The sequence below is a fragment of the Prionailurus bengalensis genome, chromosome A2, assembly GCF_016509475.1.
Source record: "Prionailurus bengalensis isolate Pbe53 chromosome A2, Fcat_Pben_1.1_paternal_pri, whole genome shotgun sequence".
NCBI lineage: Eukaryota > Metazoa > Chordata > Mammalia > Carnivora > Felidae > Prionailurus > Prionailurus bengalensis.
The window spans coordinates 130,715,057-130,743,007 of record NC_057348.1 but is presented as its reverse complement, the minus strand read 5'-3'; the positions used below and the strand labels follow the sequence as shown (position 1 = coordinate 130,743,007).

General features: G+C 39.1%; 1 protein-coding gene across 3 annotated transcripts; it reads right to left on the bottom strand.

The window, feature by feature from the left end:
• Window position 1: 1 nt before the first annotated feature.
• On the bottom strand, window positions 2-27,951 carry IFRD1 (interferon related developmental regulator 1). 3 transcript variants are annotated; one of them, XM_043589292.1, is made up of 12 exons: window positions 27,480-27,951; window positions 23,412-23,516; window positions 23,173-23,257; window positions 22,261-22,385; window positions 20,512-20,669; window positions 17,555-17,605; window positions 17,295-17,473; window positions 17,100-17,208; window positions 12,647-12,781; window positions 2,786-2,914; window positions 2,041-2,136; window positions 2-293 (listed from the first exon to the last, which is right to left on the bottom strand). In XM_043589292.1, exons 1-12 carry the CDS (start codon window positions 27,568-27,570, stop codon window positions 204-206), a joined length of 1,353 nt encoding a protein of 450 aa, XP_043445227.1. In that variant the 5' UTR covers window positions 27,571-27,951; the 3' UTR covers window positions 2-203. The 3 variants fall into 3 exon arrangements, with proteins under 3 accessions (XP_043445227.1, XP_043445229.1, XP_043445228.1); XM_043589294.1 differs by lacking the exon at window positions 27,480-27,951 and adding an exon at window positions 26,582-26,735; XM_043589293.1 differs by lacking the exon at window positions 2-293 and having other exon boundaries at window positions 2,095-2,489; window positions 2,746-2,914; window positions 27,480-27,830.

The window sequence follows — 27,951 nt, the reverse complement described above, 5'->3', positions numbered from 1 at the left end:
ATACTTTATTTATGTTTACTGATTATATTTACAGAGAATATTCAATAACCAGAACTCACCATTTGCAATATTGTACATTAAATTATAACCCCTGCTACAAAAGCCATCTATGTTAACCCAAGATAAAAACTATCTGTAGTTTAAATACATTAGAAATTACAAAAAAAAAAAAAATTAGAAAGTGATCTTCAAGTGCCAAGAATCTAGAAGAATTCTCCAACATCTGCTCTCTTATCTCGACATTTGCTTCGAGCTTTTGTTCGAGCTTTGAAGGCTGCAGAATTATACAGATGCTGAAATGAAGGAAAGGGAAATACAAGTGAATCACTAAAGCTTAAAATATTCTTGTATTTTAACATTTTAAAATCATAACATTTTAAAATCATAAAAATGTCAAATGTGTGTGTAATAGCTACATGCCTTCATTCATTACTGGAAACAATTACAAATGATAGAATAACTTTAGAAGGTTATTTGGCAGTACATATCAAAGAGTCATAATCCAGCCCTGTATTCCCATGTAAAGATTTCATCCAAGAAGGGATTCAAAAGAGAAATATATGGAAAGATATTAATATTAAAATACCTAATCATCAATTATGTGGCTATAAAAATGACTAACTATAGTCTAAAAATATAGTTAAGCACTTCCCACCCACTAGTATGGCTATAAAACAAAAAAGGCCAGAATAAAAAGTGTTGATAAGGATACAGAAATTAGAACTCTCATACACTACTGGTGGGAATGCAAAATGGTTCAGTCATTGTAGAAAACAGTTTGGCAGTTCCTTACAAAGTTAAACACAAAACTACCCTATGACCCAGCAACTCCACTCCTAGGTATATACCTAAAAGAACTGAGAACAGGTGCTCTAACAAAAACGTGTACACAAATGTTCACAGTAGCACTATTCACAATGGCCAAAAAGCAGAAACAAGCTGAAAGTTTATCAACTGATAAATGGATAATCACGTGGTGTATCCACACGATGGAGTGTTATTCAGCCACAAAAAGTACTAAAACACTAGGACATGCTAGAATATGGATGAACATTGGTAACATGATGCTGAATGAAAAAAGTCACACAAAAGGTCACGTTTTAGGAATCTATTTACATGAAATATCCAGAATAGGTAAATGCATGGAGACAGAAAGCATATCAGTGGTTGCCAGCAGCTTGGGGGGGTGGGGAGGGATGAGAAGGGAATGTTTAATGGATATAAGTTTCCTTTTGCAGTGATGAAAATATTTTGAAACTAAACAGAGATAACAGTTGCACAACATTGTTTGTTGAGTATACTAAATGCCCTGAATTGTACACTTCATTTTTTTAATGTTTATTTATTTTGAGAGTGAGAGAGAAAGAGAGAGAGAATGCACACATGAATAGGGAAGGGGCAGAGGGAGAGACAGAATCCCAAAGCAGGCTCCACACGGTCAGCACAGAGCCCGATGCGGGGCTCAAATTCATGAAAAGCGTGAGATCATGACCTGAGCTGAAATCAAGTTAGACACTTAACCAACTGAGCCACCCAGGTGCCCCAGTGAATTCTACACTTTAAAATAGTTTATTTTAGGTTATGTGAATTTCACCTCAATAAAAACATAAAAATATAATTAAGGATTTTGGAAATGTTAAGTGAAATTACATTAATTAGTATTTAATGTTACAAACTCTCTGAGCACCTGTTTTCTCAGCTTGCAAAATGAATCTGGTACTTACTAAGTAGGCTTAGTTATCTGATACAAAAGACACTGTGTACTTATTCCTAACTATAAAAAGTTAACAGAATAAAAGAAAACAAGAAAGGAAAATAATTTCTGTGCTAATAGGATTATAGATAAAAATTATTCATTATAACTCCTGATACTCTAAAGAAAGTGTCTACAATTTTAATACAGCTATTCTGTGTCTGAAACATCATAAAGCACTACAAGCCCATAGACTCCGCTAAATACCTATCACCTGGTAGAATCAAAGCCTCAGTCTACTTTTCTTTGATGCATTGAGTTCTGATGAAAACAAAAACAAAACCTACCCTTTCAAAACGTGAAATCTTCATGGTTTTAAGTGTTGCAGCATCAAGCATCACTGGGGGTCCAAGTTCAAATACATTACGAAGGAATTCATTTGACTTCGGTAAAACAGAAAGGTAAATAAAATCAGGCTCATTATCAAATATCAGCTCTTTTTTACTACATAAAGTGAAATCTGATTAATAGAAGTTATGTGAAGCTTATAAATAAGTACTTGGGCCACTTATTTTCCTCTTTATGAGACTAAGTTGTTTCCAATGCCTGAATCCAAGAAAGTTACATAAGCAAAAGTCGTCTACAAAACTTACAGATGCTCCACCAAAAAGTTGCTACTTATCAATTCTACTTAAAAAAAAAATAAATGCAGCTCTATACCATGCTGAAAGCATCTCCATATCCAACTAACTTCAAAAGCCCATTAAGTGAACTACATTCCAAAATGCTCCCTAATTTATTTTTTATTTATTTTTTTTTTTAATTTTTTTTTTCAACGTTTATTTATTTTTGGGACAGAGAGAGACAGAGCATGAACGGGGGAGGGGCAGAGAGAGAGGGAGACACAGAATCGGAAACAGGCTCCAGGCTCTGAGCCATCAGCCCAGAGCCCGACGCGGGGCTCGAACTCATGGACCGCGAGATCGTGACCTGGCTGAAGTCGGACGCTTAACCGACTGCGCCACCCAGGCGCCCCCAAAATGCTCCCTAATTTAAAAACAAACATACAGAAAAGAGGTCACTCACACTCACCTGCAAATGGTACTGCATTCCTGAACCAAGAACTTCCTTAAAGGTGTCATAGGTATGTTTTTTGACCCAGCAATCAATATACATACGTTCAGGACCAAATTTAACAGTTTCTGTTGGAAAATCCCGTTCCTAGCCAACAGAAGAACCAAAAATTTTAAGAGGAATTAAGATGGCTTCACAAGATCCTACAGACACACAATTTCTAAACAGACACATTTACAAGTAAACAATATGGTTTAAACTGATAACTCCGATACCTCCACCCCTGAGATGTGAACAGACTAGCAAGTATTATCCTAATATAAGGGTACAGAACTTGTCTATTTATAGTAGACTTAAAGGCACAACCAAGTTCGGATAAATACTATTGGCAAGACCATATTGTTGTGAATGTCTTTAAATTTCAATAACACTCAACAAACTTGAAGAAAAAAATCAGGTATCTATATTAGTCTACAAATACAGGGTGAGGTGGGGAGAGAGGAACAGGATGCTGCAAGATAAGTCAGAAGACAAGATGCCCCCACACACCAGGAGTGAAACTGAGAAGAAGCGGGGGTCAATGGAAGGAAGGGAAGATAAATGGAACTGACATAAAAGACCAACCAAAAAGTAGAGTACCAGCAACAAGAGGGCTCCAAGGGTCTCAGAGCAGACTTACTAAAAAAAATGAGAGGTTAACAAATGGAGTTTAAGACTTCAGAGATGGAACGATTTTTCCAGAAGACAATTTCTAAAGTACAATCATGAGTGGGAATCTAGCGAATCAAGGAAATAAAGGAAATGGAAGTAAAGATCATTGAAACAAATATAGGAAAGGGCCCTCCAAATGTAGAGAGGAGTCACCCAGAACAGGGGCAGAACTTGGGATGAAAAAAACTGGCTGCTCCATTCTTTAATGAATCATGATTATGAAAGAGTAACTAGGAAGAGAGCAGCTGATCACCACAGGGACAGAACAAAGGAGATGGAACTTGACCACTCCAATCAGCTCCCCAACATCTACCTAGCCCCCTTCCTTCTCAGCAGACACATTATATAATGTGATAGAAAAGAACATGAAATCTAGACTTACATGGGTGTGCCACTCACTGGCTTGTCATTTTGGCAACTAATTTAACCCCTTTGGGTCTGTTCCCTTGCCTGTAAAGTGGAGCCTTCAATACCTATACCACAGAGTTATGAGAAGTGTAAGATAAAGCATGTCTGTGAAGCACAAACTGCCTGGTCTGTCACAACAACTGAAAAAACACCCAACCTTTCAGCCTTTCTCATTTCAGAAACACTGAGACACCAGGAAAGAGCTCTGTCTAAACTCATCTGCATCTTACCCTATTCCTCTCCTAAATCTCTCCGATTCAAGGCAAATCATACTCCTTACATCATACTCTCAATCTATCATCATACCCTCAAACTAAAATTATAAACTTGTATTTTCAAATGCTCCCTTCTCCACTGGTTCCTTCTCCCATAAAGGGAGCATCTAAAACACCCAGCATCTAAAACAAAACAAAACAAAACAACAAAACCCTCCCACGATCCAGTGATCAACCCTTTCCCCTTCCAGTTACAGCCACGTTTTTGAAAAGAACAGTCAAACGGAGCGCCTGGGTGGCTCAGTCGGTTAAGCGGCCGACTTCAGCTCAGGTCATGATCTCGCGGTCCGTGAGTTCGAGCCCCACGTCAGGCTCTGTGCTGACGGCTCAGAGCCTGGAGCCTGTTTCCGATTCTGTGTCTCCCTCTCTCTGACCCTCCCCGTTCATGCTCTGTCTCTCTGTCTCAAAAATAAACGTCAAAAAAAAAATTTTTTAAAAGAACAGTCAAAACACAACATCTCCACTGCTTCACTTTCCAATCCCCTTCAGTCAAGCTTTCCTGACATCACTCTACTGAAGCTGCTCTTATAAGGTCACCCACCAATGACCGAATTGACAAATCCAATGGACACTTCCTTCACTCTCTCTCACTTGACCTATCTGCAGCATGTGGCCCTGTTGATGGCACAGTACAATGGGTTCAAATTCCAGCTGTGCTACTTACTGTTCTTTCTGCCTTTGGTCTCCAATTTTCCTTAAAAAAATAACTGTGTTGCTTAAGTGTTATAATGGAACAGAAATAAGAAAACTTTGTATCAAGGCACCTAAGGTATTAAATGCTTGCTGATTAAGAAATACATGAGCTTAAAGAAAGATTTCCAGATGAAAAGAAAGGATGGGCAGCAACAAGCACACCTAAAATGGAGAACTCTCCTCTACGGCAGTTTAATCAGCTTCATTTAAAAGATCCATCAAAGGAGTTGCGGCAAGATGGCGGCTTAGGAGGACGCTGGGCTCACCGCACGTCCTGCTGATCACTTAGATTCCATCTACACCTGCCTAAATAACCAGAAAACCGCCAGAGGATTAGCAGAACAGAGTCGCCGGAGCCAAACGCAGACGAGAGGCCCACGGAAGAGGGTAGGAAGGGCAGCGAGGCGGTGCGCACTCCACGGACTGGCGGGAGGGAGCCGGGGCGGAGGGGCGGCTCGCCGGCCAAGCAGAGCCCCCGAGTCGGGCTTGCAAAAGCGGAGGGGCCGGGCGGACTGTGTTCCGACAGCAAGCGCGACTTAGCGTCTGGGAGGTCAGAGATTAACAGCTCTGCTCGGAAAGCGGGAAGGCTGGAGGACAAAGGGAGGGAGAGCTGCTGAGCCCCCTGACAACAGAGCTCAGTTTGGTGGGGAACAAAGGCGCTCGCCAGCGCCATTTCCCCCGCCCATCCCCCAGCCGAAATCCCAAAGGGAACCGGTTCCTGCCAGGGAACTTGCTCGCTCCGCGCAAACACCCAACTCTGCGCTTCTGCGGAGCCAAACCTCCGGCAGCGGATCTGACTCCCTCCCGCTGCCACAGGGCCCCTCCTGAAGTGGATCACCTAAGGAGAAGCGATCTAAGCCTGCCCCTCCTGCCCCCGAGCACCTTGCCTACCCACCCCAGCTAATACGCCAGATCCCCAGCATCACAAGCCTGGCAGGGTGCAAGTAGCCCAGACGAGCCACACCACCCCACAGTGAATCCCGCCCCTAGGAGAGGGGAAGAGAAGGCACACACCAGTCTGACTGTGGCCCCAGCGGTGGGCTGGGGGCAGACATCAGGTCTGACTGCGGCCCCGCCCACCAACTCCAGGTATACACCACAGCACAGGGGAAGTGCCCTGCAGGTCCTCACCACGCCAGGGACTATCCAAAATGACCAAGCGGAAGAACTCCCCTCAGAAGAATCTCCAGGAAATAACAACAGCTAATGAGCTGATCAAAAAGGATTTAAATAATATAACAGAAAGTGAATTTAGAATAATAGTCATAAAATTAATCGCTGGGCTTGAAAACAGTATACAGGACAGCAGAGAATCTCTTGCTACAGAGATCAAGGGACTAAGGAACAGTCACGAGGAGCTGAAAAACGCTTTAAACGAAATGCATAACAAAATGGAAACCACCACAGCTCGGCTTGAAGAGGCAGAGGAGAGAATAGGTGAACTAGAAGATAAAGTTATGGAAAAAGAGGAAGCTGAGAAAAAGAGAGATAAAAAAATCCAGGAGTATGAGGGGAAAATTAGAGAATTAAGTGATACACTAAAAAGAAATAATATACGCATAATTGGTATCCCAGAGGAGGAAGAGAGAGGGAAAGGTGCTGAAGGGGTACTTGAAGAAATCATAGCTGAGAACTTCCCTGAACTGGGGAAGGAAAAAGGCATTGAAATCCAAGAGGCACAGAGAACTCCCTTCAGACGTAACTTGAATCGATCTTCTGCACGACATATCATAGTGAAACTGGCAAAATACAAGGATAAAGAGAAAATTCTGAAAGCAGCAAGGGGTAAACGTGCCCTCACATATAAAGGGAGACCTATAAGACTCGTGACTGATCTCTCTTTTGAAACTTGGCAGGCCAGAAAGAATTGGCAAGAGATTTTCAGGGTGCTAGACAGAAAAAATATGCAGCCAAGAATCCTTTATCCAGCAAGTCTGTCATTTAGAATAGAAGGAGAGATAAAGGTCTTCCCAAACAAACAAAAACTGAAGGAATTTGTCACCACTAAACCAGCCCTACAAGAGATCCTAAGGGGGACCCTGTGAGACAAAGTCCCAGAGACATCACTATAAGCATAAAACATACAGACATCACAATGACTCTAAACCCGTATCTTTCTATAATAACACTGAATGTAAATGGATTAAATGCGCCAACCAAAAGACATAGGGTATCAGAATGGATAAAAAAACAAGACCCATCTATTTGCTGTCTACAAGAGACTCATTTTAGACCTGAGGACACCTTTAGATTGAGAGTGAGGGGATGGAGAACTATTTATCATGCGACTGGAAGCCAAAAGAAAGCTGGAGTAGCCATACTTATATCAGACAAACTAGACTTTAAATTAAAGGCTGTAACAAGAGATGAAGAAGGACATTATATAATAGTTACAGGGTCTATCCATCAGGAAGAGCTAACAATTATCAATGTCTATGCACCGAATACCGGAGCCCCCAAATATATAAAACAATTACTCATAAACATAAGCAACCTTATTGATAAGAATGTGGTAATTGCAGGGGACTTTAATACACCACTTACAGAAATGGATAGATCATCTAGACACACGGTCAATAAAGAAACAAGGGCCCTGAATGAGACATTGGATGAGATGGACTTGACAGATATATTTAGAACTCTGCATCCCAAAGCAACAGAATATACTTTCTTCTCGAGTGCACATGGAACATTCTCCAAGATAGATCATATACTGGGTCACAAAACAGCCCTTCATAAGTTTACAAGAATTGAAATTATACCATGCTTACTTTCAGACCACAATGCCATGAAGCTTGAAATCAACCACAGGAAAAAGTCTGGAAAACCTCCAAAAGCATGGAGGTTAAAGAACACCCTACTAACGAATGAGTGGGTCAACCAGGCAATTAGAGAAGAAATTAAAAAATATATGGAAACAAACGAAAATGAAAATACAACAATCCAAACGCTTTGGGACGCAGCAAAGGCAGTCCTGAGAGGAAAATACATTGCAATCCAGGCCTATCTCAAGAAACAAGAAAAATCCCAAATACAAAATCTAACAGCACACCTAAAGGAACTAGAAGCAGAACAGCAAAGGCAGCCTAAGCCCAGCAGAAGAAGAGAAATAATAAAGATCAGAGCAGAAATAAACAATATAGAAACTAAAAAAACTGTAGAGCAGATCAACGAAACCAAGAGTTGGTTTTTTGAAAAAATAAACAAAATTGACAAACCTCTAGCCAGGCTTCTCAAAAAGAAAAGGGAGATGACCCAAATAGATAAAATCATGAATGAAAATGGAATTATTACAACCAATCCCTCAGAGATACAAACAATTATCAGGGAATACTATGAAAAATTATATGCCAACAAATTGGACAACCTGGAAGAAATGGACGAATTCCTGAACACCCACACGCTTCCAAAACTCAATCAGGAGGAAATAGAAAGCTTGAACAGACCCATAACCAGCGAAGAAATTGAATCGGTTATCAAAAATCTCCCAACAAATAAGAGTCCAGGACCAGATGGCTTCCCAGGGGAGTTCTACCAGACGTTTAAAGCAGAGATAATACCTATCCTTCTCAAGCTATTCCAAGAAATAGAAAGGGAAGGAAAACTTCCAGACTCATTCTATGAAGCCAGTATTACTTTGATTCCTAAACCAGACAGAGACCCAGTAAAAAAAGAGAACTACAGGCCAATATCCCTGATGAATATGGATGCAAAAATTCTCAATAAGATACTAGCAAATCGAATTCAACGGCATATAAAAAGAATTATTCACCATGATCAAGTGGGATTCATTCCTGGGATGCAGGGCTGGTTCAACATTCGCAAATCAATCAACGTGATACATCACATTAACAAAAAAAGAGAGAAGAACCATATGATCCTGTCAATCGATGCAGAAAAGGCCTTCGACAAAATCCAGCACCCTTTCTTAATAAAAACCCTTGAGAAAGTCGGGATAGAAGGAACATACTTAAAGATCATAAAAGCCATTTATGAAAAGCCCACAGCTAACATCATCCTCAACGGGGAAAAACTGAAAGCTTTTTCCCTGAGATCAGGAACACGACAAGGATGCCCACTCTCACCGCTGCTGTTTAACATAGTGCTGGAAGTTCTAGCATCAGCAATCAGACAACAAAAGGAAATCAAAGGCATCAAAATTGGCAAAGATGAAGTCAAGCTTTCGCTTTTTGCAGATGACATGATATTATACATGGAAAATCCGATAGACTCCACCAAAAGTCTGCTAGAACTGATACAGGAATTCAGCAAAGTTGCAGGATACAAAATCAATGTACAGAAATCAGTTGCATTCTTATACACTAACAATGAAGCAACAGAAAGACAAATAAAGAAACTGATCCCATTCACAATTGCACCAAGAAGCATGAAAATACCTAGGAATAAATCTAACCAAAGATGTAAAGGATCTGTATGCTGAAAACTATAGAAAGCTTCTGAAGGAAATTGAAGAAGATTTAAAGAAATGGAAAGACATTCCCTGCTCATGGATTGGAAAAATAAATATTGTCAAAATGTCAATACTACCCAAAGCTATCTACACATTCAATGCAATCCCAATCAAAATTGCACCAGCATTCTTCTCGAAACTAGAACAAGCAATCCTAAAATTCATATGGAACCACAAAAGGCCCCGAATAGCCAAAGGAATTTTGAAGAAGAAGACCAAAGCAGGAGGCATCACAATCCCAGACTTTAGCCTCTACTACAAAGCTGTCATCATCAAGACAGCATGGTATTGGCACCAAAACAGACACATAGACCAATGGAATAGAATAGAAACCCCAGAACTAGACCCACAAACGTATGGCCAACTCATCTTTGACAAAGCAGGAAAGAACATCCAATGGAAAAAAGACAGCCTCTTTAACAAATGGTGCTGGGAGAACTGGACAGCAACATGCAGAAGGTTGAAACTAGACCACTTTCTCACACCATTCACAAAAATAAACTCAAAATGGATAAAGGACCTAAATGTGAGACAGGAAACCATCAAAACCTTAGAGGAGAAAGCAGGAAAAGACCTCTCTGACCTCAGCCGTAGCAATCTCTTACTCGACACATCCCCAAAGGCAAGGGAATTAAAAGCAAAAGTGAATTACTGGGACCTTATGAAGATAAAAAGCTTCTGCACAGCAAAGGAAACAACCAACAAAACTAAAAGGCAACCAACGGAATGGGAAAAGATATTTGCAAATGACATATCGGACAAAGGGCTAGTATCCAAAATCTATAAAGAGCTCACCAAACTCCACACCCGAAAAACAAATAACCCAGTGAAGAAATGGGCAGAAAACATGAATAGACACTTCTCTAAAGAAGACATCCGGATGGCCAACAGGCACATGAAAAGATGTTCAGCGTCGCTCCTTATCAGGGAAATACAAATCAAAACCACACTCAGGTATCACCTCACGCCAGTCAGAGTGGCCAAAATGAACAAATCAGGAGACTATAGATGCTGGAGAGGATGTGGAGAAACGGGAACCCTCTTGCACTGTTGGTGGGAATGCAAATTGGTGCAGCCGCTCTGGAAAGCAGTGTGGAGGTTCCTCAGAAAATTAAAAATAGACCTACCCTATGACCCAGCAATAGCACTGCTAGGAATTTATCCAAGGGATACAGGAGCACTGATGCATAGGGCCACTTGTACCCCAATGTTCATAGCAGCACTCTCAACAATAGCCAAATTATGGAAAGAGCCTAAATGTCCATCAACTGATGAATGGATAAAGAAATTGTGGTTTATATACACAATGGAATATTACATGGCAATGAGAAAAAATGAAATATGGCCTTTTGTAGCAACGTGGATGGAACTGGAGAGTGTGATGCTAAGTGAAATAAGCCATACAGAGAAAGACAGATACCATATGGTCTCACTCTTATGTGGATCCTGAGAAACTTAACAGGAACCCATGGGGGAGGGGAAGGAAAAAAAAAAAAAAAAGAGGTTAGAATGGGAGAGAGCCAAAGCATAAGAGACTGTTGAAAACTGAGAACAAACTGAGGGTTGATGGGGGGTGGGAGGGAGGAGAGGGTGGGTGATGGGTATTGAGGAGGGCACCTTTTGGGATGAGCACTGGGTGTTGTATGGAAACCAATTTGTCAATAAATTTCAGAAAAAAAAAAAAAAAAAAAAAATGATCCATCAAGGAAGCAGGGTCCTTCAGAGAAAGTTGGGTTCCAGTGAAAGTTAAGAAACAAGAACACTTAACAAGGCTGTGAGGACAGACCTTTCTTCAGCAGGTACACTGAAGCAGAGCTGGAGAAGAGGGAACCCAGGCAAAGGGCAGGGGAGGAAGGGAAATCCTGAGGTGGAGAGGGGAGGGTGGAGAAGGCCTAAGGGGAGAGCACTGCAGGGAAGAATTATGAGGCAAAGAAAGGGCTTTCACTTGTAGGAGGTGCTGGGCAGGGGTGGGGGGCACATGAGAGGCCTGTTAAGGCTGGTGTGCACTTCGATCTGGCTTGTGTCTTAGGACAATCAGTGCTGCGTGCTGTGGCTGCTCAGGCCGAGGGGCTTGTCAACAGGGTCTGCTCAAATCCTGCTGAGCCTTAAAATCTTTGATCCAGAAAGGATGCATCAAGACAGAAAATCTGACATCAGGTCTAATCCAGAAAACATAGAACACACCATTATCTTATCTTTGGCGGTGACATTATCCAAATAGAGGAGTAGTTTGTAGTTATTCAAGAAAATGCCTTGCTTAATTTGGGGACACCACCGCACTAAAATTATAAGATCAAAAGGATCAATTTTTAACATAGATGTCTGCTTGAGCTTGGAGGCTTTTATTTTTCAGATTCTAAAAACCAGAGTAAATATAAAATATTACTATAATGTAATTAGAGTTAGCATTAACTGAAATGCATAGATCCCTGAAGATCTCTATACTAATTTATACCCTAAGTTTTACTTGGATTAAAATGAACAAAATTCTTAAGCAGGCTATGCATGAGAATCACTGGAATATTTCAAAACTGGACCTGAATGGGATCTTAGCATCTTTATTTTTTTTAATTACCATTCTAAATTTTCATATACATGCCAGGTTGAAGACTGGTGACACACTCATTCTTAAATGAGCTGCCCTATTGGATAGTAAGAACCTGAGATATTTATCCTTTATGTGCAAGAAATATTTCTTACCTGGTCAAACCAAAAAAAAAAGGAATAAAAGAAAATGTTAATGACTTTGGTATTCTCCACAGTAAACCTGCCCTTAACCTGCAGTTCCTTTTAACTGTGCCTTCTATTCGAATCCCTGAAGGTTTCTAAATCAATTTATTTGCCAGGTAGATTGAAACAGGTTAGAAGACTGTAGAAGGTACTCAAGTATCAGATGATTTTAAAACATTACTTAAATGCTGGGTTTTGTTATTTCAGTTTTTAGCACCTAGGCTTCCTAGGGAGAATACAAAGGTCTTTGCTTAAAAGTACTGATGGGTAGGCAATAATTCACTATTCACAGAGAACACTGTACTAAATATGTATGTGCTAAGCACCACTGTTTAAATGATGACAAGTACAACAAAGGGAAATACACTTTGTATTTTTTAAACTAAGAAAAAAGTACCTTTATGCATCAAAATGAAATTTGCCTTTGTTTAAAAAAAAAATGTATGTTGTTAAAAATACCCTCCAGGCTTAAAATGAGGAAACTATTTTGATCAAAGGTGAAGTTTAACCAACAAAATGACCCAATTGCCAAGTTTAGCCTAAAACGATCTCATTCAAAATGAGTAGGCATTGTAGCATTGAGAGACCTACCTCCACTGCCCTCAGGATGTCTCTGAACACGGACCGCTGCTTTCTCTTGTCCACTTTGGCACGGTGCTTGTTTCCATCTGTAGCCAAAGCCCTAAGCATCTGAGTCAAAGACTCCATGTCTTCATAAAAAAAGTCCTGGTCAGGAAAAACAATTTTAGTTTGTTATTGGGTTCCTTTCCCCCGCCGCCACCACCCCAACCTTTCCTAGTGCTAACAAAGAACAGTCCACTTTGGAAATCACCCAGCAGTGGTAAAAGGAGCACCACACATCTCGGAGCTCTTTAGAGATCTTGGCACACAGGCACACGTTCACACATTTATAGCATCATGCGAAAATTTTAATCCAGAAATGGTGACTACAAGATGATACACTACCACTAACTAATTAACATTCCCCTCCCAACTATATCCAGATACAGTCAACAAATACTTACTGTGTTCCTACCGTATTCAAGACATTCCTGGGATTTCAAAGTTCAGTGGAAGTCAGATACCACAAATATCAACACAGCTTCTATCCTTTGGCTCTTCAGTCCCCAAAGCACACAATCCCAGAATTCCAAATATTCTTATTCCCAAAGTACAAGCTATCAGTAATGCTTAAAACACCTAATTTCTTATTTACTCTTCATTTTTCAAATAAGCAAGCATTTAACTCAGGTGTACACCTCATGTACTTAAGTTACTCAAGCTAAGAAGATATTTTAATCCCTTCTGAAGAGAAGCCACAAAATGTATTACTATTTGCTACTGCCCTGATTTGACTGTGAGTTTCCTTGTTATAGTTTAACAATGGCTATACTTTTAAGAAGTATCTTTGAGTGTTTTTATTCCCTATGTACATTTTATAAACACATTAAAAAATGATTCAAAGTTATTTAGCTGACCAAAATTAGAGCACTTAGAGAAGCCAGAAAGTAAACAATCTCCAGTTCCACTTATTAATGGCTGTTTAATATTTTTTGCATTAGCTATAATAATCATTTAACTTGTTCTATTAAAATAAGTAGATCTTATTCTGGATATTCTTCAAATTGTATATATAATTGTTTAAGCTTAAAAAGCATAGATGCAATTTCTTTTAAAGTCTAAAATTAAAAAGATTATTAAACTGGTAGAAATTTTATTATTTAAAATTTATTATTACTGGTGGAAAATTACAACTGATACCCCAACTTTTAAGTACATATTTTCTTATTGTCAATATTTTAGAGATTGTGTATTATTAACTATTTCAACAAGTTTTCTTCAAATGTTCCAAATCAACCTCCTATGTCTGAGTAACTGGAACAATACCTTAAGATTTGCATCTAGAAAATCTACTACCAAAGCTGATGAGGTTTTATTAAAACAGATGAAAGTCATGTTTATCTCTATGTATATAAATTCCAATGAATGTGATGCTTTCATAAAGTTTTACTTGTAGAAACAAGTACATTTCAGACACTGGAAGTTTCCTATTCATTTCACTGGCTACTCATTCTGTTATAGTATTCTCAAAAAAAATGTATGGAAAATCTTACAATACATATAGGAAAATAAATGAAATTAAGAAAACTCTAGACATTAACTTAACTTGTTTTAAGAACTGAGAACCACTGCTAGTCTGACCCACCGGGGACATTCGGCTATGTCCAGGGACATTTTTGGTTGTCATACCTGAGGAAGGAGCAGTTGCTACAGGCATCTAATGAGTAGAGGCCAGAGATGTTGCTAAACATCCTAAAATGCACAGGACCGCAACCGCACCCTCTTCCCAACAGAAAATTACACAGCCCAACCTACCAACCATACAGACGTTAAGAAATCCCACTGTAATTGATCTCTGCAACCGATAAAACTCAATCTAGTTACGGTATCAATCACTGAGTTCAATATAGTACTAACTTGGAAAAAACAAATGTTAAATATTGTAGGCAAATGTCTCCGAAACATTTGGGCATTAAAAAGAAAGAAAATATAGAACAAGAACAGTCCATAAATAGCATCTGAAAGCCAACTTATTGGGGCTTAGGATAACTATATAGTAAACTATATATCCAGGGACAAATGAAAATTGGGACTCTTGGGGTACAAATAAACACTTTAACTCCTACCAAATATAAAAAGAAAATAGCATTATCATGATCACACAAGGGTGTGTGTCTGTTTCTCTCCTGAAGCACTTCCTTTGTCAGGTTAAGCAGGGTATAAAAATGGGAGAATCAAGGAAGGTCTATGCTATATTTTGGTATGTCTTCCAGGGTCAGCATGTTATTTGGCTCTCAAGATCTGTAACTCTGCCTAGTGAACACTCTTGGTCTTATTGTAAGTTATCCTAGAGAGCTCCTAAAAGGCCACTACTAGACCACTGCCAGAGAGGGGAAGTAATACTCAGTTTAATCAAGAGTTAACAGTAATAGCTACCACTTATACTGTACCTATCGTGTTCTCAACAACCTTATGAGGTAATTACTATTTTATTCTGCATTTTAAAGATACTGATACTGAGGCGTAGAGAAGTTGCCCAAATTATCCAACTAGTAAGGGTAGAAAAGAGATTTGAACCTGGGAGTGTGGCTCCAGAGCACACACCTACCTATGTGGTTACAGAGCAAATATGCATAATAAACTAGAGAGAGAGCTCTCACAATTTCTAATTCCTCATGGAAACTTACATTAGCAAAGGCTCTGATATTTCCATGCCATGCATTTGCTACTAAAACCACAATTTAAATCAGCTTATGTATTCATCAACACTTGGTTTAATTTTTTGAACGCCCTACATCTACTCCTACTCAATACCACAAACTCACTTTCAAAAAGCTTACTTAACAAAAATAGCAAACAAAACACTAGGTTCTATTCTGTAACTCAGTTCATTTTTGTCCTTAGATAGGGACTTATCCAAACATGTTTAATCTGACCTGAGTTCTAGCTCTATCTCCTACAATTTATCAAACCCGGAGAACAAAGAAGATATGTGAGTAATAATAAATGTATGTTTACACAATTATTTTAAAAAATCCAACATGTATAATTTAAATTGTATTTATTATTACTTTACTTTTAAGATACACTTCAAAGGAAAAAGCAAAGAAATTACCATTTATAGCCAGTAGAGTAAAAGAAAATTAAAAAACTGGGACATCTGGCTTCTATGCCTTGAGGTTAAGGAGCCATTAAGTAGCTCAATAAAATTAAATTGATTGCTAAGCTTGAGTCCAATTTCTCCTAAGTACATTCGTCCGCTGACAGCATTAATAGCTTCTTTCCATTCTACCTGCTAGCTTTCAAAAAAAAAAAAAAAAAAAAAAAAAGGCGGGGGGAGGTTAGAGGAAGCCTAACAAAGACACTTCCTAGATAGAAGTTTTAAGAGCCTAAAACATTGCTTTGTTTTTTTTTCCAGTTTATTTTTATTTATTTTTTGAGAGAGAGAAAGAAAGCAAGTGGGGGAGAGGCAGAGAGAAAAAGACAGAATCTAAAGCAGGCTCCACAATGTCCGTGCAGAGCCCGATGCAGGGCTCAAACACACAAACCATGAGTGCAAGATCCGAACTGAAGTCAAGGTTAGATGCTTAACCAATTGAGCTACCCAGGCACTCCAAGCCTAAACATTATTTTTAAACACAGGACTAGAATGAAATGTGAAGAACAAGGGCGACAGAGATATTATTAATCCTATTTGGAATTATTCACTATTAAATAACACATTTAATTCCAGAAAAGGTTTCATTCCAGAAGTATAGTTGTTGTCTTTACATTAAAGAGCACCTAGTAAGTAACCAAAGGTTCACAACAGGGGATACAAACTAGGGTGCCAAATATCCCAGTTAGCCAGAGATGAGAGGTTTCCTGGAACACAGGGCTGTTAAAGCTAACCTTAGAACAGTATCAGGCAATCCAGTAAAGCTGGTCACCTATCACAAAATACCTTTGAGAGCCAAACTGAGTAACAACATGACAAGCAGACAGTGGATGGGGAACTACAAAGCACATGTCCCAGTCTAAAGGTCCATGCTTGTTTCCAGCTTTGGCTTAGAGAAGTTAAACAACAATGATTAAATTTACCTGATCCCAAACCTATGTTGACTTAGTATTTCATCCACTTGTCTGACATTTATTGTAAGGCATCCATGTCTGAATCACCTGAATGTGTCCTGTGCCTGAGAAATCCAAGCAGTTCCAAACAGATTGTAGCAAACAACTTTCTCCATGGTAAAAGTGCCCCTAAATTTGAGTTCTATAGACAGCAAGGGTAAGTGCAATAACACTCAAATGTTGCTCTACCAACCCCTACTAGTTTATGCTCTTAAAACTTTTATCATCACTGCCAAGAAGCAGGGCAATCAATCACTTGGTTTTCAAGCTGGCTATACTCCGAAGTTATCATCTAACTCTTAATTATGAAGATAATGATAGAATCACAGTCCTTGTGATATAATCTTTTTTTCTCTAGTCATCAAATACTTACACTCTCCATCCCTCTGGCCAATTCAAACATAAGTGCCAAAGATTCACCAGCAGCTATTCTCATGTTTACATCATCAGAAGACAGGAGGCTTGGAAGTTTATGGAAATGCCTAAAAGACAGTTAGTCATTACTATGTGAACACAGCCAATCATGTCAATGTATGTTTTCATAAAATATGAAACAAAGAATACATACATCTCAAGCTTTTTCTTCACTTCACTGATCGGGCATATGGTCAATAATAATGTCCATGCGAGAAGCGAGCTGATGTGAAGCACTGTATTAGGGGTGCTGCAAATAACATTAGTGTCTTTCTCTTTGAGGTAGGACTTGGTGAAGACATTTTCCAAACATTCCAGAGTTGAATACAGCTCCTAATGCACAAGAACATTAAATAAGGTAACCATCTTAAATTTGAAACAAGGGAATAACTGGGTCAAAGGTTTTCTACTTACAGTAATGTCATCTGTAGCAATAAAACAGCAAACACCAAAGCAAGTTGCACACTAAAAAAAAAGTAAATATAGACATTAATGTTTGTAATTTTCTTACTATTTCTGTATCTTCCTGCTTTTATAATTCAATGTGAAAATTTTCTTAACTACATGACTATAATGTTCCCAAGCAGAGTATAAAAAGAGAGAATATAGAATCAAGAATTAAGGGAAGTGGATTTCAGCTCAAACTATGCTACCAAACTGAGAGTATGGTTCAGTTCTTCTCTTTCTCTCAGTTCTTCCATTAATCCAGCAGATAGTTTTCAAACTTCCAACTCCAACTCAAAGAAAGAGATGAAGTTTGCACATTGGAGATTAAGAAGCCTACTCTACTAAAAACGTTTAAAACACATTAAGTTTGTTACAAGGCTTTTAAAACCATTTATGTTCATTTGTTTTTACATAGACTCTACTATGAAAACTTCCAAAAGAAATCATTTTTCCAGAAATAAGCACAGTAGGAGCAGAAATCTCCTCCAGTTTAATAACTCTCCTTGAACTTCCGCTTAAAGAAGGATCTCATTAATCCAGATCCCATTGTTTTCCAAGTATACTGAAAAGCGGTCAGGAATCCTGTAACTGCCTTTTGTTAGGGGGGAAAAAGGAACGATATAGGACTACAAAGGTAAAGTTACTTAATAAAATGGACTTGGAAGACAAAACATATGCAACCATGTGCTTGTAGCATAAACGGGAGCCATTAATTTTCAGAACACTGCTCTAACAGATCATATGAAAACAATTTATGACTTGTGACATTTTATTATTGTCCACTTCCGTTTTCTCCATGTTTTCATTAAAATTCTCATGTTGTTCCAAGTGCCACTAAAGCGTTAAGTCTTTAAAGTCACCATTCGCACACCCAGGTTTCAGTTAGTTTGGATCTGGTAGCATAAGCACACTTGTGGCATTAATCTGCTTTGTGTCACTATTTTATTTTCATTATTTCACCCTGGTAAAAATTGGACATTGCTAAAGTTAAAAAGTAATCTAGGTATTATTCTCAGTAACAAAAACTTTCAATCTGTAATCCCTTGTCCTGAGCAAGCAGCACAGGCCAAGCCCCATCTCTCCTTTCGCTGCCTCAAAGAGAAAAAAGGTATATTAACAATTAGAACTGCCTACATCCCTCTGCTAATATAAGAACTGTCAAGGAATTTTTTAATTCACGGCAAGCATCAAGCATATTTTTTTAAAAAATGACAACAAACTCACGCATGATGAAAATTAAGACATCGCTACAAGTACCCACCTAACAGGGTTTTCTGTCAAACATTTCAAAAACACCTCTCCAGTCCTGCATGATTTAAAAGTTGCATGAAACTACCCAAAAAGGGGGCAAAGAATGTCAACAGCATAAGCCGATATAGCCATTTTGGGATCACTAAATGCTAGAGAGCAGAGATTCCTAGGAAGTCACCAAAATTCTATTTCTTTGCCTCTGGGGGAAACAGCCTCACTATACCCGGCTTCCATACAGCTGGTAGACCAAGGAACTGGCCGCTAAAGGGATATGCTCTGGCCTGAGCATATGTCCTCTTTTTCCCCTTCCAGCTACCATAGCTGCCATATGGAGGACCTAAAGGTAGGGCAGAGCCACAGGGTGGATAACCAGGGTCTCTGACTACTTACTTACACAGTGACATGAGCAAGAAATAAACTTTTATTAAGCCACCAAGATTTCAGGGATCAATGTCAATTACTTTAAGTAATATTAAAGAGAAAGCTTGAAAACTCACTCTTAAAAGTATTAAAAACTTGAACTGGTTCTCTTGTTAGGAAAAGAGCTTAAGATTCAAATCTACTAAGATTAAATTCTTATGATGCATTAAGATTCTTAAGATCCATTAAGATCCAAATCTACTTTCTAAACTCAGAAAGATGTTTGTGATAATCACTTAAGCATACCAAAAACAAACAAAAAAAAAAAACAATTTGAAGTCAACTGTTATAAGTGATAAATTTCAAACAATTAGAGAATGAAAGTTTTTCAAACCCAAAAACTAGATGAGGATCTCACAAGTTACAGATTCCTACATCAACCCATGGAAATAGAGCATTCAGCTTTTCACAAGGACTTGTCGGCCACACCAAGCCAATTTTTTTTAACACCTATTACATTTCTTTTTTTTTTTTTTTAATTTTTTTTTCAACGTTTATTTATTTTTGGGACAGAGAGAGACAGAGCATGAACGGGGGAGGGGCAGAAAGAGAGGGAGACACAGAATCGGAAGCAGGCTCCAGCCTCTGGGCCATCAGCCCAGAGCCTGACGCGGGGCTTCAACTCACGGACCGCGAGATCGTGACCTGGCTGAAGTCGGACGCTTAACCGACTGCGCCACCCAGGCGCCCCAACACCTATTACATTTCTTAAGAGGAAAAAATAACCACCCAATAAACACTGTTAGATCACTTCTTTAAGTTCCAACCAAAAAAAATTTTTTTAATGTTTTATTATTTAATGTTTTATTCTTGAGAGAGAGCACAAGCGAGAGCAGGGGAGGGATAGAGAGAGAGGAGAACAGAAGAATTGAAGCAGGCTCTGCACTGACAGCAGCCAGCCCGATGTGGGGCTCAAACCCAAGTCGAGGTCAGACACTCAAACTAAGCCATGCAGGCACCCCTCAAAATTACTCTTCAATCATCCTAAGTAACTCAATATAGTATTCCCTATTAGTGCATGACCTTCAATTTCAAAGGTGTAGAAATCTATCTGGGTTATTCTATGGCATCAAAGAAAATTTAAGAAAACAATTGTTATGCTAAGTATGTTCACTCAAACTAAAAGACAAATGAAAATAAAATGTTAATTACAAACCTGCTGGTTTAAAAAATCTAACTTTCCTAGATCATTCATCAGAGTAACTGGCTGTCACGCCTAGATAAATTTATAAACTAAAAAATCACATACTTACAGTTTGCCTAGCCTGGATACTAGCTGTTCCATCACAAATTATTTTCTTTAGGATTGGTCCAAGAGTTTTCAAAACTTCTTCACTTTCAATCCCAGGGCCCAACTGAATACACAGAACAGATGCTAGTGCTGCAGCCGCACGCTGCTCATCACTCTTACCTACAGAAAAAACAACGGTGCAACCGTGAAAAAAATTACTTTGAGAAGACTAACTTATTAAGATAGCCATTTCCCAAATCTGTACAATTCCAAAATATCATCTACCATTTACAAAACCCATAGTACGTTCCAAGTTTTGACCTGAGCAGCGCCCTAGTGAGCTCAAACTCTGGGAACAGACCTCACTCAAATCCTAGATCCACCACTTACTAGCCAAATGACTTATTCTCAAAACATACTTCGTCAGCAGTAAAATGGAGATCAATACCTATCTTAAGCAAGTACTATAACAAAACATGTTCTGTTTTACAAAATAACGTGTTTCAGCTGATTTGACCTTCCAAACCTCTCATGTACTCACAGAACTGTGCTCAGGTAGCCTCTGCATTAATCTCTGAAGCATTTCAGATGTACACAGCCCGTGAGAAAGCCTTAACCTTCAGGGTCCCCCCCGCCCCATCCCAATTTTTTGAAAATAAACAAGGGATTAAAACCCTACAAAAACTACAGACACCAAAGGGTTTGGGCAGATTTTACATGCAAATTACTACCTGACAAACAAAAAAATTATAAAATAAGCAGACTGGAATGGAATTTTTAGAAGTCATCTAATCCAACTATCATTATAAGAAAACAGTTTCAATGTAAACACCTCTATAAAAGCCTTTGTAACATCTCAGAAAAGTGGGCTCTGCTATCAACTATACCACTAAGAAGTTATATAACCTTAGACCAATCTCCCATTTCCTAGGCCTTTTATTCTGTACAATGAGAGAGGTGGAATGGATGAAAGGTTTCCAAATACCCATTCATTGACAAAGCTTTCACGTAAGGCAAAACGAGAAAAACAAAGACATAAAGCTAATAAAGCTCACTCAATTTAAAAGAGCATGTGGGCTTCCCACATTCTGGTGCTAAAAATATTTTGTTAACAAAGAGATAATGATGGAGAGTCATTATCCTCACAATGTCCTCACTTGGCAAAATAATTAAGCTGGCAGCCCCAAGTCTTTTTAATTTTGGTGGTTCCTAAAGCTGAAGTCTGGTGATACTAGATTTAATCTTTAATGTCTCTCTTCATTCTTAAAAGTTCTAGGATTACAACAATATGAATTCCAGAATCTCTACTACAAAGTTCTGGAATTCAAATATCCCAAGGAATATCCTGAAAATGATGTCATCTGCAGGTATTATTGATGTTTTAAGTGCATGCAAGGGAAAATGAGCTACGTGATTATAATACTTTTTTAATTTCAGAAAGATGAAGTGGGATGGTTTTTTTAATAATGGCTTTTGTTGACATCTGACACAAGCTTTCAAGGCTTTCTTCTTTGAGAATGGCAATCACTTCTTGCAATACAAAAAAAGGATGACAATCCACCACAATCCTAGTGTTAAGCTGCCTATTACATAAATAAAAACAAAGTTTCTAACAAGTCTCATTTTGAATTTGAATAAGCATAGTGTGTATTCCTTGACACCTAAAGTTAAAAGAGTGAGCCAGTTTTCTATTTCCATTAACAAAGGTTACTGCCAAGAGGTGGCAAATTCTTTTAGTTCTGTGACTCTGACTCAAAAATAAGGACAGTACCTTTTTTCAGGCAGCGTTCAATGCTGTCAGTCAAAGTCATTCTTCTTTCCAGAATAAATTCATAAAGCATTTTTGAAGCCAGTGCATTTTTAATACCTTCAAGAGCTGCCTGCCTGGTCTTCGCACTATTTAAAACAAAATCAAAGATCCAGCTGGAGTGTACCATAGGTCAATGACTTACAAAAACTCCACTAGTCCCCTCTACATTTCTATTGACAGATTTGTAAATCATTTTCTTATGTAACTGTCATCAAACTCTAACCATTTTTCAATAATTTAATTTTCATATACAATTCATCTTATTACACAAAGATTTTAAGCTGCTTTATATAACATTTTTCTGCTTATTCATCTAATAACCACAAGTTTAAATGACCATATAATATTTTATAGTTTCAATGTGCAAGACATGTTCTCTTGTAGTACATATTTAAGTAAAGTCACACTTTTTTTTTTCTTTTAACACTTTTATTACAAAAGTCTAGAGTTCATGTTTGCATCTCCAGGGCTTTTTAATTCTGTGTGTTGTAAGTCAGCTTTAGAACTACTATGAAATAAGAAAATTTAGCTTTGCTATTTTTCATGTAGGCAACAAAATTAGTGGACAAGAGGCTTAAAGCCGGGTTTAGCTGTTCTTTCAAGCTGAAAATTAACTGTTAATCCAATGAATCCATTTCAATTATAATCAAATACAGTTATGTGCTATTATGCTAGTATAATGACTAATCCGAGTCCATCTAAAGTCTACTGGTATGTTCCTATCCACATTAGAAGTCCAAAGGAACAAAAAACATTAAAACATCCAAAGTAAACAAATCAAGATCAGAGAAGTTCAGAGAAGTGCATACAATATACATGGTGGCTGGCCAGAATCCCTGACATAGAATGAACAGAGTTTCCAGTAGTTCCTACCTCTTATCCAGGGTCAGGTCAATGAATCCCTTCAATTTGTACTCTAAGTCTTCTTGAGTTCCTTCCTCATCAAGGACTTCTGGTCCTAAGAAATAATACAAACTAACCATTGTAATTTAAGTTAAAAAAAAAAAAAAAAAAGCAGATGGGGAACAGTGATAGTATGCTTTAGCTATAAGAATTCTTCCACCTAAAACATCCTTTATCTAAAGTTTCAAATTTAAATTTAAAACTCATACCATCTTCAGCAAAGCTGGAAGGATCGCTGTAACCACTGCAATGGCTCATTGTTTCAATCGATGCATCCTCATCACTAAAAGGTTGAACATTTCGATGCTGGCCACCTATTAGGTAAAAGAGGGTCAAAGGAGATGATTGTGTTGCCATATATACAAATATTTAAGTTGGGAATTTTAAAATTTACTTAGGAAAAATCCATTAATAAAAACCCAACCTTACTTAGGTGAAGAGATGATTATACTACAAAAAACATACTAAAATATTCCTAAAATAAGTCAATTCACCTGTTTTTCAGACCACCAACTGTTTACAATCTACATCAATTTCAGAAATGTCAAAAACTGGTATTATGGACGAAAAAACTATTTCCAAACATGACATTAAATCATGAAGACGATGAAAATAGATCCAGAAAGAGTATGAGATCATAGATCATAGGAATAAGAAAAGTGTATTTTTCAAGGAGAATGACTGAGCTTAGTGAACAAATATGACAGTAAACAAACATGGTAAATGGATAAATTTTTAGGTTACCTGCCACATGAGGAAGAATTAAGACATTAAGGGATGGTAGTTTTAAAGAAAACGAGTTAAGAGGGGAAAACAGAAGTAAAATAGAAATGTTGATATTTAATATAAAAGCCTGTTATATAGTTCACCTCTAAATAAAGGTTAACATAGCCAACACTTTAAAAACATCAGGGCTGTTACTAGAAAAATCTTTTTTAAAACTAGGATCTCTCCTCAAATTAACTTAAAAAAAAATAAATCCATAGTTAAGTGGAGTTTTTTTGGCAGGAATTTGATATTAATAAAAGTACTGCCCAATCATGAATTATACTGAGCAGTGAATCAAACTACATCCCGAATTCTGCCCCCAAAATGATTCTAAGTCACCTGATTTCTTTGAGCCCAAGTTCCCTTATCAGTAAAATCAAAGACTGCACCAAACATCACCAGGTGCATATGTTCAAGAAATGTACCACCTTAAGAAAAGTTGTTGTTGTTGTTTAAATCCTCTCTGACTAAAACTGCTAACTAAATTTAGGGTTTTTTCTAGAGTTTTTTTTTTAACCAGAACAGAGATTTGCCTGATTTTTAAATCAATATAAGGTGGCAAGCGGCCTTCAAATTTGCTTGCTATCCCAAAGGAATAAACTTTGCCTATCAAAGTAGGAAAGCATAAAGAATAAGCAGTGAAGCCAAGATACCACAACATATTAATCACAGTCCTTACGGCAGGAATAAAACACATAAACAAGGATCTGTGACATCATTCTCTATTTCTGGATCTATCTTCATTGTCTTCATGATGTGAGGTCATGGCTATGGTTGAGAGTCATCTGAATAATACTAACATTTATTCAACAATTCGTATTTTTTTCCTTTTCATATTCAGTCTATTTCTAAACTGCCAAGAAACGTATTCCTATACAACATTTACCCCACTTTCTCTAAGTTTCAGTTTCCAAGACTCCGGGGAAAGAGAAGTTAAACAAAGAAAAACCAAGAAAAAGAACCATGTATGAATGCCTGATATCTAGATCAAACTCACCCACCTTGTGTTCCCAAGTGATTTTAATTAAGTAGCACTCTAGACACATATAGTCCTTATTTCTTAGGGGGCTTACTTACAAGGTTTTGTTCTTTCACCAAAAAAAAATGCTCTCTTCAAATTAAGTGCTATAACAAGTATGCATACTTAGAATTTAAATGGACAACCAATTAAAGTGATAGAAAAGTTGGTTATCTTTTAGTTGTACATGTTAAAATCTCATCTGAATCCCATCTCTTCTAGGTGTCATTTAAAAATACCAATAAGTAAGTAGCTTATAAATTAGTACAAGTTTGTGACAACTTTCTATCTCTTCTATTCGATTATTTATTCACTTGAGTAATACATTCACATGGTATCAAATTAAGGTTTTAAAAAAGTAAATCCGGGGCGCCTGGGTGGCGCAGTCGGTTAAGCGTCCGACTTCAGCCAGGTCACGATCTCGCGGTCCGTGAGTTCGAGCCCCGCGTCGGGCTCTGGGCTGATGGCTCAGAGCCTGGAGCCTGCTTCCGATTCTGTGTCTCCCTCTCTCTCTGCCCCTCCCCCGTTCATGCGCTGTCTCTCTCTGTCTCAAAAATAAATAAAAAAAACGTTAAAAAAAAAAAAAAAAGTAAATCCCACCTGCATACTCCATTTATCAGAGGTGAGCACAGTTAACAAGTTCTAGAGTAAATTTCCAAAGACACTCAAAGCCTGTACAGTTTTATAAACTAATCAAAGAATTCTTTTCCACTTAAACATGCTAAAATTCAGTATTTAAATATACTTTTTTTTTTTTTTTACTGAAAATAATCAGGCTGATTAAAGATCAGGAAAGAGCCTAGAGGTAAAATTTGAAAGGCAATCCCCCACTGCCACTTGAGGTTATTCTGTTAGTACCAGGAAGAAAGGAAGCTTAGACAGGAAGTTTCACAGGGAATAAAAGGTTTGTTTACGATTCAAGGAAGCCATTAGTAACATCGTTACAAATTTTAAATGACTTTGGCTTGCAGCTCTGCACCATTTATTCCATCAACAAAAGGCAAGCTTAAAGGAGAGTAAAATAAGGGCCTTCCAGACAGAATTCAGATTTATTTCAGAAGAGGAAAAGGTTAACAACAGAAGAGTACAGAGGTATCCTCAACTGACACAGAGCAATCATATGCCACACCAAACTAATTTTGTACTTTACATCTTGATCAAAAATGAATTTCACGAATATCGAAGGGATACAATCAAAATAAAGAGCGATATGAAGAAAAAAATTGCACTTATAACAATCCATTCCTATTGTCAATTATTAAATGTTTAATACACGAACACGAGTTTTCGTGCTGCTATAAATCCTATATGAAAGCGCTTTAAATGCTAGTTTCCAATCATCCTTCTTGTTAACAAGAAAATTGGGCTATTCACTAATGAACAAAGGCATATCATTCTGTGGGTCGGATTTGCAACTCTGTTGACAAATACATAACGGCTGGTAGTTCCGATGGGATAATGTCTGAGAATATTCCAGTATTTAACTTCAAAATCTCCATCAAAAAATTGACTTCACCCAGTTTAACTTAATACTCGACTTGAGTTCACTGGTGTCTCGTAGGACTTTTCCGCTTTGAAGTCCTTTATTCTTACCCCTATAGTTAGTAGCACAGAATCATTAATTCATTGAAGCATCTACCCATTCAGGAAAAGCTTCACCTTTGCTGTGAGAACACAAAAACCTAAACTTTTGGCCAACTGCAATCAGAGCTCCTCGCCACCCCGCCTATTCCGGCCTCAGAGCACAGAACCTATAGAACGCAGCACAAAGGAGAACGCGACTTCTGCCCCGGGGAGGAGGTCGCCTGGACCGTCTGGCCACAAGAGGAGGAGGGGGCTCGGGATTTCTGCAGGTGCCAGTCAGGGGTAGGAATAGAGCCTAGGCTGGGACAGTGGCCCCAAGCCTCCTACGCCTGCGCCCAGCCAGATGGGACACGCGGGATGCCCAGGAAGGCAGCGGAACGGGATGCCACACGTGCGCCTCTGCGTCACCTCGGCCCCACAGCTCAGGGTCCAGGCCTCGTGACGCAAGAACCCGGCCAAACCCGCCGGACGTTTAGCATTCCCGAGAACTCCATGTTGGAGTCGGGGGGTCAAAGACGACCACTGACAGCCCAGACGCAAATCCTAACTCGGCCCCACCCTCCGTCAGGGCGAACTCTGAAGAGCAAGCACCAGCTTCTGAAAACAGTGCCTCTCCCGCCCAGCAACCCTTCACCCCGGACTCCGACCCACTCTCAGACCCTAGGACCTATTCGCCCCCTCCCCGCCCCCACGGCCGGTGCCTGAGTTCGGCTCGAAAGCCAGATCCAAATCGCGCGAGGTACTGTCGCCAGGGCACGCTGGGAATTGTAGTTCGCCAGCCAACTAAAGCGCCCAGCCAACACAAATGTCTAAAGGGAAGGAACTACAAATCCCAGGCTGCCCGAGGTTAAGAGACTCGCTAGTCCGGCCGGCAACTGGGATGCCGGCGACGGGGATACCCCCTTACCTGCTGTCGCCGCCGTCGCTGCAGCTGCCCCTGAGCCGCTGCCACCACTGCCACCGCGGTGGGGAGTATTCCGCTTCTTATTCTTCGGCATCGTGGGACGCCCGGTGCCGCCTAAACTCAGGGCTTAGCAAAGATCAGCCGATGGAGCTGCACTTTTTACTCGTGCGTCTGTGCGGAGGGCGGCTAAGAGGCGAGTCTTCAGCTAACAACAGAGGCGAGAAGCGGCGGGGGTAAGAGTGGGCGGTGGCAGCAGCAGAAATCCCGGTGAAGAGCTGTGATCGGAAACGATACATGTTTCTCTCTAGCGCGGGAGCTAAGGCGGGGCGGGCTGGGCCACGACGCCTTAAGTAGCAAGACCGCCGCCTGTCGTCACCATATGTGGGCAGGACTCGAACACCCAGTAACCAATCCGTATAGATCTCCCGACCAGAGTCCTACCTCCGGCGGCTGACGGATCCTGACTACCAATCCC

What these genes read in the sequence shown, in the direction of transcription:
- IFRD1 (XM_043589292.1), bottom strand. Translation starts at nt 27,570, where the DNA reads ATGCCGAAGAATAAGAAGCGGAATACTCCCCACCGCGGTGGCAGTGGT. An exon ending in TGGCCAGAGGGATGGAGAGT is followed by an intron (nt 12,782 to 17,099) that starts GTAAGTATTTGA and finishes TTTCCTGACCAG; the next exon opens with GACTTTTTTTATGAAGACAT. An exon ending in AGATTTCACGTTTTGAAAGG is followed by an intron (nt 294 to 2,040) that starts GTAGGTTTTGTT and finishes CCTTCATTTCAG; the next exon opens with CATCTGTATAATTCTGCAGC.